The 15172-nt window shown below is 32.9% G+C and overlaps 1 protein-coding gene across 5 annotated transcripts in view; it reads left to right on the top strand.

The window, feature by feature from the left end:
• Positions 1 to 15172, top strand: part of LOC106103663 (PH and SEC7 domain-containing protein 1) — a 28458-nt gene that overhangs the window by 954 nt on the left and 12332 nt on the right. For 3 of the 5 annotated variants that reach the window (XM_013283475.1, XM_013283476.1, XM_013283477.1), the window contains exons 2-4: positions 10860 to 10926; positions 12451 to 12504; positions 13686 to 13770. In XM_013283475.1, coding sequence (XP_013138929.1) covers positions 10860 to 10926; positions 12451 to 12504; positions 13686 to 13770 — 206 coding nt within the window. Of the gene's footprint in view, positions 1 to 9143; positions 9164 to 10859; positions 10927 to 12450; positions 12505 to 13685; positions 13771 to 15172 lie in introns of those variants that run through there. The other 2 variants (XM_013283480.1, XM_013283479.1) reach the window with 2 other exon arrangements.

The raw sequence follows: 15172 nt of genomic DNA on the forward strand, positions 1-15172 counted from the left end.
TCCACAAAAGAATAAATTATATTATAAGGAGTTTTGTAATCTTGTCTCTTAATACTAAATGCTGTTAAGTCTACATACCTGATATTTTTATTTGATTCAGTGCTTTAACCTCGAACAGTCAGTCCCTTATGTGTTTGTTAGTATTAAAATGTACTCATTCATCAAGTTGATAATACTTAATCATGCTATGAATGGATATCCTTATCCAATTTGGCAGCTGTTTACATTGAATTATGTATGTCAACCTTATCATAGCTGAATTTGTCTTATTAAAAGTATATACCGTAAATTATTTATATTTATTTATTACAGTGATAGTATAAGGGTAGTTTTCTAATAAGGGAAAAGGATATAGGTTTAATATGAGAACATAAATACAATGTTTTCCTGAAATTTATTATTTTTTTGACCTTTTGGCAATTCATCATGTGAATTGTTAAGTTATTTGCTTCTATGAAATAACCAATCTATGTATTAATTTATCTTTAATGTTACCTTTAGTATTTACTTTTTGCCAAATAAAAAACTTTAGAGAATGATCTACATGTCTCATTGTACAAAACAAAACCCATGTGATGAAGTTACATTTCTCTTAAACCACATTTAAATCCATTTTAATCCACTCTATGTTTAGATGCCATAGAACTTTACAAATCCATTAATATTCCTATTGATTATTTACATTAGTATTGCAGCTCAGTATAGTATTGTCTATATTCACCTGATTATTATCTAATCAACACTAATCTAAGTAAAAAATCGTTGCCAAGGTCACTGACTTTTTCACAGTTTGAATTATCAAGTTTACAAGTTATAGTTTACACTTTAACTATAATGTATAGAACTTAAATCTAAACTACAACTTAATGAATCCCAAGGCTTTCATTTTTGCGTAAGAGTAAAGGGAAAAGTAGAATCAAGTATAAAATTACGACGACGAGAAAGTCTAAGAAAAAAAATTCAATACGGGTCAGTGCTGGTAAAGTGGTCTAGAAAAAAAAATCGGCACGCGACTACGCGCGATCGATTCTGTCGATGATTTCAGTGATTACTTCATTTATTAAATGATCGCATTATATTATTAGTATGATTACCGGGAGTTTATTCGCAAAACAAATTGCTACTTAATAACTTACTATTGCTAAAAATCTGATTTTGTGTTTAAATTTACTACAACTTTGTCACTTTTAGTCATTATTTTTTGCAAGCCTGTAAAAAATACAAGGCTAGTTAGCGTATATTTGAAGCATATAGTCTGTCTGGCGTCTGTCGTTGTAAGTGCTTAAACGCGATGCCTCATAAATAAGAGAACCAATTAGGTCTTTATGTTCGACCTAAATATCTTTCGATATTGTACGATGACTCGTTAAATAACACTGTCGGTTTCAGAGTTCGTGTTGCGAAGCGTTCAGTAGATTATTTTAATAACCGAATTAGATCGTCGTAACGTTTAACATGCCGCTGTTGTGTGGTAAAATAATAGTAAATTCCTGAGTGTTGCAACCTATATGTAGCTTGTGATGTGATTTTGAATTTTGAAGGACAATTTAAAGAACTTTTCGATCAAAAATTTGAATTGTAAGAGGAAAAATTCAATTATTGTAACGTTATTCTATTGATTACTAAAAAAATATGTTTGATTTTATACGTTCATTATTTGATTTAAATTATCTTTGAATGTATTGAATTGAAGGAATATAATTTTATCGTATTTATATTGATTTAAGTCCTTCGAAGACTTAAATTTTTCACCACCTGTTACTGATAACTTCTGAACATGTAGATAACAATTTCAATACAACAAAGTATATTTCTTTCGATCCACACATCGTTGTTAGAGAATTGTGGATAAACTCTCGTATCGCCCATTAGTCCGTCTAATCATGCGCGAAAATGTTTTATCACAATAGCAAACTTGCTCTCCATTCCATAACTGCGTAGTCTACTCGTTATTGCGGGAATTAGAATACTTGCAACATTATAAATCGTTTATTTCTTCAACTTTTAACAATATTGCATACTAGCTGTTACTCAGGGCTTCGCCCGCGTAGCCTTTGTTATTCACAGATAAATTACCTTTCTAACGGTAAAAGAATTTTTAAATTCGGCCATGTAATTTTTGAGTTATTTCAATACATACAAAAATACAAATCTTTCCTTTTTTATAATATTAAGTATAGATAACTTCTATCTCAATCGACGTTTAAGTAATTTATTTAAAAATATAGATGTAACATATTTTGGTTTATATTACACCTACGTTCTTACGTACCGTGAGAAATTACCGTCTATAAGTAGAAATAAATTCTTACCTCTACAACGTGTATTTAACTTTGAGGATGTTTCTTAATTAATGTCTGAGTGGTAGTTTTTTTGTAATACCATTATTTTTTATCGCGTGAATCATTGTCAATTGTGTAGGACATCTGATATATCATGTACCCGAACTCAAGTTTGAATTGAATAAATGTTTGTTAGAAACGAATTGCGAAACATTTTGTGATCGAATTTTTGACTTATAAAAAGAAGTATATGAAAGTTCTGTTTTCTGCTTACTGTCTTATTCGACGAGGCTTATCTCGTTCAACTCATTGTATAGGAGCTTCGATACTCCACTGGTACAATGCATCCTCCGTTGCAATGCGAATGAAGTAAAACGCAAATTCTTCTTGACATTTTACTACATATTCGTAGTAGTGAAATTTTATATTTTTGGTTTAAATAGTACTCAAATTTCTACGTGTCCCTATGGACTTGTTCGTGTACAAATGTTTTCTTTTTATATTCGTCTCGTGTATTAGTTTCTTTGTTTTCTGTAAGATGAAACGTACGATTGCAGCCCTCGTATTGTTAGAAAATATCGGAGAGAATTTTCCATCCTGTGCAAACAACGTTTTCATTTACTCGCCGATTGGTTTCCTTTGCTCTGTTCCTTTACTCACCGGATCTGTTCCCTTTTGTTCCGATAAATATTATGTTATTGTCCGTGACCGAGATTCTATAATAATATAAAATAGTTTAATACAAAAAATATACTTGATAATCAGATAGTTTCAGAGGTCGAGGGCTTTTGCTTGTTTAATATATAACAATATTTCTAACGTTGCAAAAGAAGCGATATTTAACCCATAATTGCATGATGATGCATTTATACATTAGTCTTTTCTTCCTTTCACAGTAAACTATTTTGAAAACAGATTTTTTTTTTATTTTCCTCTTAATCTATGTTTAATTTACTACCCATTTTGATTTACGGTATTTAAAAAGGAAAAATCTTGTATTTGAGGGTTAAATAACATGTTTAATTAGTGGTAATTTAAGGTAAGTAGTTGTTTTAATTGAGTAATGTAAATTAACATCAGAAAGAAAGTTGAACGCTAGCGTGACCGCTATGAATTGCTCCAGATTCCAAACTAGATTTCATGATGCTGACGCAGAATTCGTAGTTACAGTCTAAAAATAATGCTGCCCAGATGTCTAATTTCCTGCTCTTTCAGTTCCAAATAAAATAAATCCGAATATTAAACTAATTATTATTTTTTTACATTTTGAAGGAAATTCTTTGAATATTCTGCCACGAATTTTCCACACCTTCGCAAACCATCGCCCTATTGTCCTGTAACTATGTATGGATGGATTTTTCACTAATCAGTAAAAATTATTGATTTCATTTGTCGTTGATTACAAACAGCTCATATTTCGTTAGCCGAAGGAAATCCACCTTGTCGTTTTGACCCGATATTGACTTGTACTTTTATGGTTTCTTTGTATAATTGAAACTTAAGTCATTTTAGTGTTAGTTAATACGATTTATTTCGTTAAACACTTGGGATAATCAAATAATATTACTTACTTACTTTACATTACGTAAACTGTTCCATACAAAATACGAGTGAAAACGATCATCATCATCCTCTTTATCCTACTCCCGTAGGGTCGGCACAACAGGTTCTTGTCCTCCAAATAACTCTAACATACGTCATCTCAGTCATCACTTCCTCTTTGATCATGTCACCTTTCACGCAATCCATCCATCTCTTTCTAGGTTTACCTCTACCGGTGTACCCTTCCACACTCATAACTAACGTTCTCCTTGTAACATGTGATTCATCCCTCCTCATAACATGCCCATACCTTGCTAACCTTTTACTCCTTACCTTCTCTACCACTGGGACTACTGTGAAACTTCCTACGAGTGAAAACAATAAAATGTTATTTACATTTTGTTTTTAGCAGCCTGTACTTCTATAGTCCTGGTATTCCTGGGGTTATGTAATAGGTATTTGTTCTAATAAAACCTTTAAAAATATCGTATGATAAAAAAAATATCGGTGATATTGAAAATTTACACTAAAATTTCCAAGGCTCGTTATTACCGCGTAAGCATGTAAACATATCATCTTGCAAAAGATTAACAAGTTTTTTCTGTGGTGTAACATTTCATTAAATTGCATAATCGCACATGTGAAATGTCGATCGGTAATACAATGCTAGAATGCTCTCACATTTTTTTCTGAAAGAATCCAAGAATGTATTGTTTGTTTATAGAGAATTTAATGGAGATCCACTAGACTATTACTGAAGCACCAAATACAAGTTATGCTGGCATAAAAACTGATTTAAGTTACTACTAGGTGTTGCTTGCGACTTCGTCCCGTAACATTAAAAAAATTAAAAATGTAAAGCTTTTGTTGTTTACAGATATTTTTTTATGTAAAATAGGATGGCAAACAAGCAAGCGGCCACCTGAATACACCGAAATGGAAAGCGACAGCTGCCAATAAACATCCGCAATTGCAGATGCGTTGCCTACCTTTAATTGACGGAGGAGGAGACGCACATAAAGAGGATATTTCACCTTCCTATGCGTCTCCCCCACCGTCAAATCCACCTACAATTACCTTTTTAATGGTGAAATAATTTTTGTAATCGTCCCAGTAGTTTTTGAGTTATTTCAATACATACAAAAATACAAATCTTTCCTCTTTATAATATTAGTATAGATAATGTAACCTTTTTATATGCCCATATGTTTAAAGTTCTTGTTTTCAATGGGTATATTTATAAAACGTTAATTGTGGTCATTCAATAATCGACGTCTCACAGTTCTGTTCTACAACCGGTGCGTATGTTTCGACATTCATTAATCTTATGCAAATTGCCATACAAGTCGACACTGCCGGAGTTTCAAGTATATTGTGACTTTCTCAGTAATACACGCATGTAATTTAAAATCTTTTTAGTCCTGCCATGACTTTGGTAGTGGATTTAACAGTCCTTAAGTCGTAATATAATTTTTACATACGATATATATTACCTGTGGGCATCACAAAAGTCTGTTGTAATGTAAATTCAAAGTAAAACATCTAAAACTTAAAAAATGCGTGTACATAAGTTTCCTGAACGTTAATCGTCTACAGCTAAAGATTTTGCATATTGTCCGTTTAAAAATTATAATCCTAAGTACGTTGGTAACGTTTAAAAATTCATATCACGTAAATCGGAATCATGCGTTAAATTAACAACACATTCTTCCGGTGTCTATGAATTCTTGTTACAAACAGTGTTACATTAGTCAATCCCATCTGTCATGATATGATGTTTGTCGCAACGTCCCTAGGGAGCTATCGTCCTATATGGCTATGTAAATAATATAGGAGCATGAATAGATTACCCATTCAGCTGTATAGACGAGGACGATAATTTCATACCCGTGATACCTATTCAATGATATATTTTGACGCTGCAATGCAGTTTATCGAAAAAGTTAAGATAGCAATACATAGGTGCTAAATTATAGCTCATATGGTGACAGTTGTCGATACGTCTTCATGTGGGAAGGAAATTTAATTCCTTGGTTGTATATGTTTACCAGTTACGTCATGTGTATGTGCCACGGCCATTGAGTATACGAGCGACGGAACGTGACCGACTCAGAGTACGAGCATTGTAAAGGACAACTGTTATCCTTAGCATATTTACGAATTTCCCCTCGCTAACGGGACAGTAAAAAACTCTTTAAATTTTACCATGTTATACCTCTTCAAAAAACATCTTTACATTAAAAAGTTTTATGTTTTTGTACACGTATTTCCACATTGACATCCCAATGTTAAGCTGGCTAGGTGCTCAGTTTTAACGGACGTAGGTAAATAAAGTGTGTAACGGGTTTTAGAATGATACATTTTTTGTCTCTACTTTTGTTCTTCTCAATAAAATATATAAATAATTATTCTCTTTCAATGTAAAATAAAGGTACTTGGGAGCTTGATTGCAGTTAATATTTAATACGCTTTATATTTACGTTTAATATTAATTCTTATCCTTGTATTCCTAATTGTATGTAAATTTTACTTATTCCGGACAAAAAGTATAGTACCGCGTTAACGTCCATTTTTATGATTATTACATCGTTGAAAACAACAATAAAAATACAGAATACACGTGCAAACATATACGATGTAAATATAAATATCTCGCAGTACTCTTCAATTGTTCTTAGTTCGTTTTTTGTTTATGTTTTAATTTTTAAAACCTTCAGTTAATAACTTGTAGTTAAAACTAAAGGTGTGTAAATGGCATTAGATTTTTAAAATCCTGTTCCAAATGTTTGATTAAAATTATCATATTTTTTTTCTGTCTATAGTCGATTGTGGCATGTTATGCAATATCGTTTATCAGTTGTTAATGCTAATAATGTGCGGTCAATAACACTATAGATATATTGCGTTGATTGGCCAGTATAAAATGCGACTACTTTCCCTTGCTAGTAGCTTGTTTGTCTACTTGTGATATAAAAGAAAGCTCTGAAAGAGGGGCGTATAGGACGAAATCGACGAGACGTGGGGACCGAGTCGAATGGGCGCAGTAGGCGTTTTCATGCACCATAAAGTTGCAGTCACACTCGACTTGTGTTTGTGATGAAATATTTTTTTAATATACAAGCAAATATTTCGTTTAAAACGTGATAAAATTGATCCGATGTATGATTTTTGAAAATATTTATGACCGTATATTAAAAAAAATGTATTATTCGTCTAAATATGATGATTTTATTAACTCAAAATGATAGTAGAATTTGGATTTTTATGTGCGGTAAAATAAAGATTAGTAATATTACTAAATTTGTTGTCTTTATCTCTTTTATTCAATACTTTGAGTGAGTGTTTCAGTATTGCTCATAGATCAGATATGCATCATATTGATTAAGTTCGTTCAGAAAAATCTAGAATAAAGTTCAATTAGGAGCCACCTTTAGTGCTCAGGTCGCACACTTCAACAATAACTCGTGATGTTCGTCGTAGTACGCTCTGCTTATATAACCCCGTGTTACTCTTTCTTTTATTCCTTTGCAATCTGTGAGCTACCGACTGACAAATATGCTCACTGAATGCGTTTTATTTCAAAGTCTACTGTTCTAACCTCTCACTGTTCTGAAGATTGTATGAATATATAACTAATCTTATTATAATCAAGCTAGTATTATTATAATCAAGCAATCTCCCAGTGTGTATAACAACTTGATTGACTTCCTAATTAACCTTTGTAAAGGTTTCTTATTACTTAGGTAACACGTTACAACAGGTAATATTTTAGATTAGGAGATATCAAGTATCGTTGGTAAGACAAACAAACGAGTAACAATAAATAACCTAGAAAAATAAAGTGTATTCAAGGTCCATTTAATGTCTGCGTCAATATCAGCTGTTTCACGAATTTTTGCGTGTTTTTTTAGCGACCAATAGTTAAATTCGTTTCCTTCTATTTTTCATTATGTTACAAATTTTATTCACACATCTTGATGGTTGGACGTCTTGACTGTCACGACACTAGGAAGAACTATTCATTATTTTCTGTCCGTTAGCACTGTTTTCTCATATTAAATCCTACTTAATATTATAAATGCGAAAGTTTAGATGGATGGACGGATGTTTGTTAGAGTTTGCAGCCTAAACGGCTGAACGTATTTCGATGATGTATGGTTGATTGATGTAGAAGATAATCTGGAAGAATACATGAGATATTCACTTCTGTCTTTTTTTTCAATTCCACGCGGACGGAGTCGCGGGCGAAAGTCTATAATAAAACTATACCTTAGTGTTACACATCTCTGAGTGTGTGGTAAATAAAAAATTTTCGTCGTATTATTACTGTAAACTTGTACGTCATTAACGCGGTGTATTGCATATAGTATTGAGTCACGCACGTTTATGTTATTCAGAACTTTTTATCGTAAGTCTTTGAATTGCAATGTTCGTTCAATGGAATGTAATGAAACGTGATATATGTATGTACTTGAACGATTTTACATTCGACCCACACTCATTTACCAATAATATGTAACTCCTAAAAATGTAAATTTATTTAGGAATCTGGTCATCCAAGTGTTGAAATGGTTAGTGTGAATTTTATGGTAATTTTATGATAGTGTTTGAAAAAGGCTTAGCGAAAGCGGAGATCACACGCTATGCGTTCAAAAAGACCCATAACATTTTCACATTGTGGGATACAAAGAATTACATTAAATTAATTTTTATTTCATAAGAATGGTAGTTTATATATCACTTGTAGCAACAAGCAATGTTGGTTCCAATGTTTTAATATGCGCCATAAAGGTTACATAGAGTTCAGGGGTCCGTAAATACGGGCCACTTTGTTATTACCAGCAACGAGAAATTAATTTACAACCTGGTTCACCTTTGACGTGGAAGTGTGGGACGTTCGGCGAGTAATTCAAGCTTCCGCTGCGCCCTTGTGCGCGGGGTTTGATCTAATTTATCTTCTAAATTTGTGATCCATTAACGGACCCCCGCGCGATAACGGAGAATCGACGTAACGCGGACGGACGCATACGCACGCACGCCACAACGCTGTTACATCTCGGCCCGATACTACGTATGTGCCAGTATCTAACAGTTTCCTCGAGGAAACGGACGATTTATCGATGCAAATACATTTTATATTTTATAATAAAAATATATACTGTTTTCAAAACAAACCTCCCGTGCCTAGTTTGTCTGTCGGAGAAGTGTTAAAATCAAAAGTGAAGTTGTGACGTTTTTGGCATTGTTTTTAGTTGCAGCGCCTAACATACGGATTTTTGTGACGAAACAATGAATGCAGTGACATAGTTTTTGTTCTATTTTTTACGTCATTCAACCAAGTAAGTGTATACGATAGTTTGAAGTGCGACTTTTTGCAATTATACTTTTAAACGTGATGTTTTGGTTATAATAAATACGACCATCATTGGTGCATCATTAACGGTTCCCTGTAGTGATACCGATTGTTTATGCCGTAATGTCGATAAGTTTAATAACAGTCGAGTTTTGTTTGGCTTTCCACTCAACTAAAAGCAATATCTGTGCGTGTTATGTACATTGAAACATTTTATTTAATTAAATAATGTTTTTTCATTAGATACCAATGATTGCATACTTTTGCTTATCTTCAATCAACAAATTGTTGAGTGACTATTGATAAAAGTTAAGCTCTACTTTAATCCAAAAACTGAATTATTAAACTTTTTTATTTTTAAATTATTTACTAAATGTATTGTACTTAAATTTGTTAAAAAGATGTGGGAATTAGTTTCGTGCGGAATATGTCACGCCTGTCGTGTTTAGGGCCTTGCACTATCGTTAAATTGTATCCGTAGATTACTGATATTTACATACAAATTACCAATTTGTGTTCGACTGAGTCATGAGATACTATGGTAATTAGAATCGATTAATCACGGTGTAGTACAAGGCGGTAACTCGATACGAGATCGAAGGCCGCTCGGGTAGCGGTTAAGGCTCGCGGGTGATAAGTGTGAACGTAATTGATAGGGACAACGTATCGCCATTAGCAGCTGGTGCGGAACGACTTGCATGTTGTACAGTCGAGGGCATTTATTTCCTACCTATTTTGGTGTAGTCACAATGAACACATTTTGTATAGATACAAGTACTGAATTGTAGCTTTTGTGGTCACACTTTTCTGTATGATATTCGACCAAAGTGGAAACTGAATTGAATTCTTTGACTGCACATATTTTTAATATACCGTTTCCAATAAGTAACTGTTACATACACCATTAATCTCGAGAATATTTAGGCTACAATATGTATCAAAGATTTTTTTAGGAAGATATATCAATTTTACAGTTTTAGGTAAAAATGCAACAGTACATCTAATCTATCTCTATCGGGTTCAATATTTCACCGTAAACCGTATTGAATTTACTGTTATTTTAATGTGTATTTGTAATCTTTATTTCAAATACATTGTACATTTGCTGTTTACTGCAACTCAAGGATAGACTGGCTCTGTGACTAATTTTATGTAGACGTAGTATTATAATGGGTTTCCACTGCGGAAACAATTATACTAAAACGTGTTGTCTTTTTCATATTGTCAATAAGAATTGAGACGACAACATATTTTTAAATGATTGGAAACCAACAGTAAAAGGAAACGATAACGAGACATGTTGTTGAAATGTCCCAAAATTAATATCTTATCATTGCAATTTTTTTTGTTATTTGAATAAACAACTTTGAGTGTTTATATGTTATCGAAATTAGTTCGGTATTTTATTTCTATCAAATTACAACATTCCTGATAAAAATTTCAAATGTTATAATGGTAGGCTTCAAATGTTATAAGGCTAATCTCCAAAAATATTCTCAGCTATATTTCCAAGTTCAATTCGAAACGGCGGTCATTCCAGCCGCTGTAATATGCACAGGAATGCTATGACGAATTTTTATCAAAGAATTTCGTGAGCGTAACATACGATCTTTTTAGGCGTTGCAAGGATGTTTAGTTTTTACCGAATACATTTTAAACTGGATACGTATGTTCCATTACAGGTCGAGGCTGGAGATGTATTGCTCAAGGTTAATGGGACTGACGTAAACCGGTTCACGACCAAAGAAGGTAAGGAGCCAGCCAGACGCGTATGCCTCGTCTTCCAACATCCCGAATCTTCAATTAAATTGGTCAATGTTGAACAAACGGACAACATACCCGTAGACAGACTTACTAGTAATGTAACACCAAGTACAATTTAAGAACTAATAAACTGAGGCTAAATTTTATCGACAAACGACTAATGGAAAGATTGGAAAGTCTGAAACATGTCTATAGACTGTAGAATAATCATGTCGGTTTTATTACCTTTTTCGCATACTGGTTAATACATTTATGAATTTTACATGTGTGTTTAAACGTTAATTCGCAAAATTGTAGTCTTTATAAAGTTAGAGACCTGACATAAAAATTACCGAATTAAAAGTGAATGCAAATCTTCTATGGTTTGGTTTTGTACACGCAGTAAGACATCAATTGTCCGTGTTTGAGGTTTTATACTTCATACCGCTAATTCAATGATCGTGCTATTACAGTCGTGTGAAACACGCGAGCAAGTAATTTACGTTTCACGCGTGCTTTTGCATTGATTTACTAAATGTGTCGATATCTTTATATTTTTAGGTTAAAACTTTGCCACAGTTGATAGCCCACTCTTGGTAATTTTTAAATTACTTAGTAGATGAAGCTTTATTTAAAAAAAATATATTGTGATAATGAAATACCGAATCTGGTTTTCAAAACTATTTCTCAGAAATGGTCGAAATTGTTTCGATACAACTTAGATCTTAAAACGATAAAGCGTGTCCACAAATTTGTTGCTTGCGCAGTCGAGTGATGACATTCTATAGTTTCTTTTACAATCAGATTTTTAATCAAACAATACCCCTTTGTAATTTTGTAAAATTACCTAAGCGATAACATAAATATCAAAAGCACAATCAAGTTAATTATTGCTATTTATTGGCGGAATAATATAGAGTTACAAAGAGTTAGATAAGACCTATTGGTATGAATTTCCTTATTTGTTAACTCTCGCTGGCTAGGTAATGTTAGAAGTGAATCAGCTGAGTAAATTATGCATGCTCGTGATAATAACGAATGTTGCACGATCTCTTTTACAATTCTAATGAACATGTTAACTCAAAGAAAATAAATTAGAGCAATTTCAAATTTATTATCATAGTTGGTTTTAATCAATAACGTTTTTATGAAGATGAAACGAAGTGGTACTTTTAGAAATAGATTACAAAAAAATTATACTTTGATTGTTTTTGGCAGCAACGAACTTTAACAATCAAAAAGTCGACCTGAATATACTCTGTACAGTGTCCTGTTTTCAACTATAAAAACTTAAACGGGATACAAAGAACTCTTCGCATTAAGATACGATATGAATCTATGAATTAACCCTTATATAGTAGGTATGCTATGTACCATTAAGCATTAAAAAAACATTTCTGTACATTACAGGTTATACGCTATTCTTATATAACTCTCGCTTTTCCCACGTGCATTACGCGAACGCATTCAATTTGTTTCAATGACTTAATTTGCCTTAATATTTTGTTATACCGTTATATTTTGTTTCAGTTTTAAAATGTTTGCGACTTTCGTCCGATCCCGTCACTTTAAGACTGAAAAAGGGTGAGTCTCGCTCTATTCCATTTAATGTTTAAGTTATCAGTATGCTTGGAGAATGAACAACGAGCGAGCCGGCCTTAAGTAATAAAACTCGAATTCCCAAATGATTCTGTCGCGTCTGTTCAGTTGCTCCGTACAACTAGTTATTTTCCAGACATATAAATCAATCTATTTTGATTAAACAATATAGAACACTATTGTGTTTTTCCTTTTTGATGTTTTAGTATTATATTGATAGAGTACGGGAGAGGGAAACGAGCGCTTCTTACTTGGAAACTGACGGTTGGAGCTGGCGCGATGCTAGCCGCTAACGGCGGTCTACCATAATATCATTACGTCAACTTGAAAGCTTCTCAAGCCCGAATTTCCAATGCCATAACAAAGTTACCGAATTTTCACAAAAAAATTCTTGCTTAAATCATTTGTTTTGGCACTTAGTTAAAGAACTAACTGCTGCAAGTGCTTAGTGTATGCTAAATATAGTTGTTTTATGTTAAAAGACTTTGTTAGTAATCATTTAATGATGAATTTTAAAGTAAATAGATATCTGGATATAGGCACTTTAGAATAATAATAAAAAAAACTTGTAACAGACTTCGTCCGATAAGAAAAAACAATGAATTTATATATAGCACTTATCATATATCTCTTAAAGTTATTTATCTAAAACTTGGTAATTCCAACAATAGAATATTTGACTTCCATTGTTGACGGAGATAAAGTCAAGTGGATATATCCTGTACACAACAAACTATACGTATCTTGAACAATGTAAATATATGACTCATACATCTCAATCAAGGATCAGTTCAACAATGATTCAATTTTACTACTATTGTGCAGTTAGTATACAGATGTTTGAATATACTCGATTTTATCACAATACTAGCTGTTGCTCGCAATTTCGCCCGTGTGGAATTAAAAAAACAATAGAAAACTTAGCCTATGTTACTCACTCATAAAGTAGTTTTTTAATGGTGAAAAATTTAGAAATCGGCGCAGTAGTTTTGAGTTATTTCAATACATACAAAAATCCAAATCTTTACTTTATTATTGGTATAGATTTTGAGGTAATTGTAGTAATAAATCTTGTGTAAATAGTGTGTGTGGTAAATCCTTCAATGGTGTTTATTCATATTATTGTATATGTTATAGTGGATTGTATATATCTGTGGTATTTTCAGACCCGGAGATCAAGGCGAATGTAAGACGTTACATATCGGCAGCGGGTGAGCGACGGGCAGCCGCGGCGCGCACAAAACGCGACAAGTAAGCACAAACAAGGTCTTTATATCAATAGTGTTTAATTTAAAATATAATAAAACTGGATTTTCTCTTTGTAATATCAAAAGAAAAGGTTCAGATTTCGGGAAGATGTATTTTCGTAGTTAGCTACTATAATTACTAAATATTAGTATTGCATTTAATTTTTTCCTCTGGCTGTGTCTGTCCTTAAGCCGCGTTTATTTCGGGTAATCTCCGAAACGGTTTGGCCGATTTCGGCCGGACTTTCACTGAAGGGTAGCTTACGATGGCGGGCATATAATAGGTTACTTTTTATCTTAATATCGCATGGCCGAAGTCGCGGTTCACAACTATAAACATATTAAATTCTTGTACATTAGGTTATAATACTTTCTAGTAAAAGTTTTTGGTCAACACACTAGGAAAGTGACTTTATCCCTCTAGTAGTCTTTTGATACGACTTGATCTCTACGATGTATGTAAGTACAAGCTTTCGCCCGCGACTCCGTCCGCGTGAAATTAAAAAAAAAGTGAATAGGCTATGTGTTCTTCCAGACTATCCTCTACATCTATGCCAAATTTCATCGAAATCTGTTCAACCGTTTAGGCAACAAATTCTAACAAACATCCATCCATCCATCCATCCATCTAAACTTTTACATTTATAATATTAGTAATATTATTAACATAGATCACGAAAGGATAAAATAATAAGCAATATTGATACTTAATACTCACATTAAAAGAGCCGGTGAATAAACTCTATGTACGTGAATTTTGTTTTATTATTTGCTTTTAATTTTTCGTATATCGTTCAACTTTTTGTGAGCCATCGATCCAGCTACGGAGCATTTTAAATTAATTCTGTGTGTACAAGCCGTAAATTGATGTTGGCTTTCGATGCATTTATTAACGCAAAACCTCTCTATATATCGTTTAATATTTTTTGTAATACATTTCATTCACAATAGCTAGTAATATATATTAATAGCTACTAATAAAAACTCTTAACATAACCATCAACAAAGTTGTAACATTTTTTTTAAATACACTTTTAAAAAGCTTTAATGGGCACGTCTTTGGCATTTCTATTTTCGTCTACGTTCTATTTTTAGCATCCCATCGTTTGTAACGGAAAGTCAGCCCTCGAGACAGGCGATATCCGAAAGCGATAAGTGATAGCCGGAACCATATGCGCGGTAGACAGGGGTGGCTACCCTCCGACCACACGTCACAACATGGGGACGACATGTGACGCACCTAAACTACGTTCGTGGTGGACAGGGCACGTGTCAGCCGTTTTTTAAAAATGAATTAAAAACATATGATTCATTTTGTGTTTTTACAAACATGAAGTGTATATCAAGATTTTTTTCTTATGCAGTCATCCTTTAATTGTTCTTAGAAGTTAAACTAGTTATAGTTT

This window comes from Papilio polytes, unplaced genomic scaffold (genome assembly GCF_000836215.1).
Source record: "Papilio polytes unplaced genomic scaffold, Ppol_1.0 DF823731.1, whole genome shotgun sequence".
Classification (NCBI taxonomy): domain Eukaryota; kingdom Metazoa; phylum Arthropoda; class Insecta; order Lepidoptera; family Papilionidae; genus Papilio; species Papilio polytes.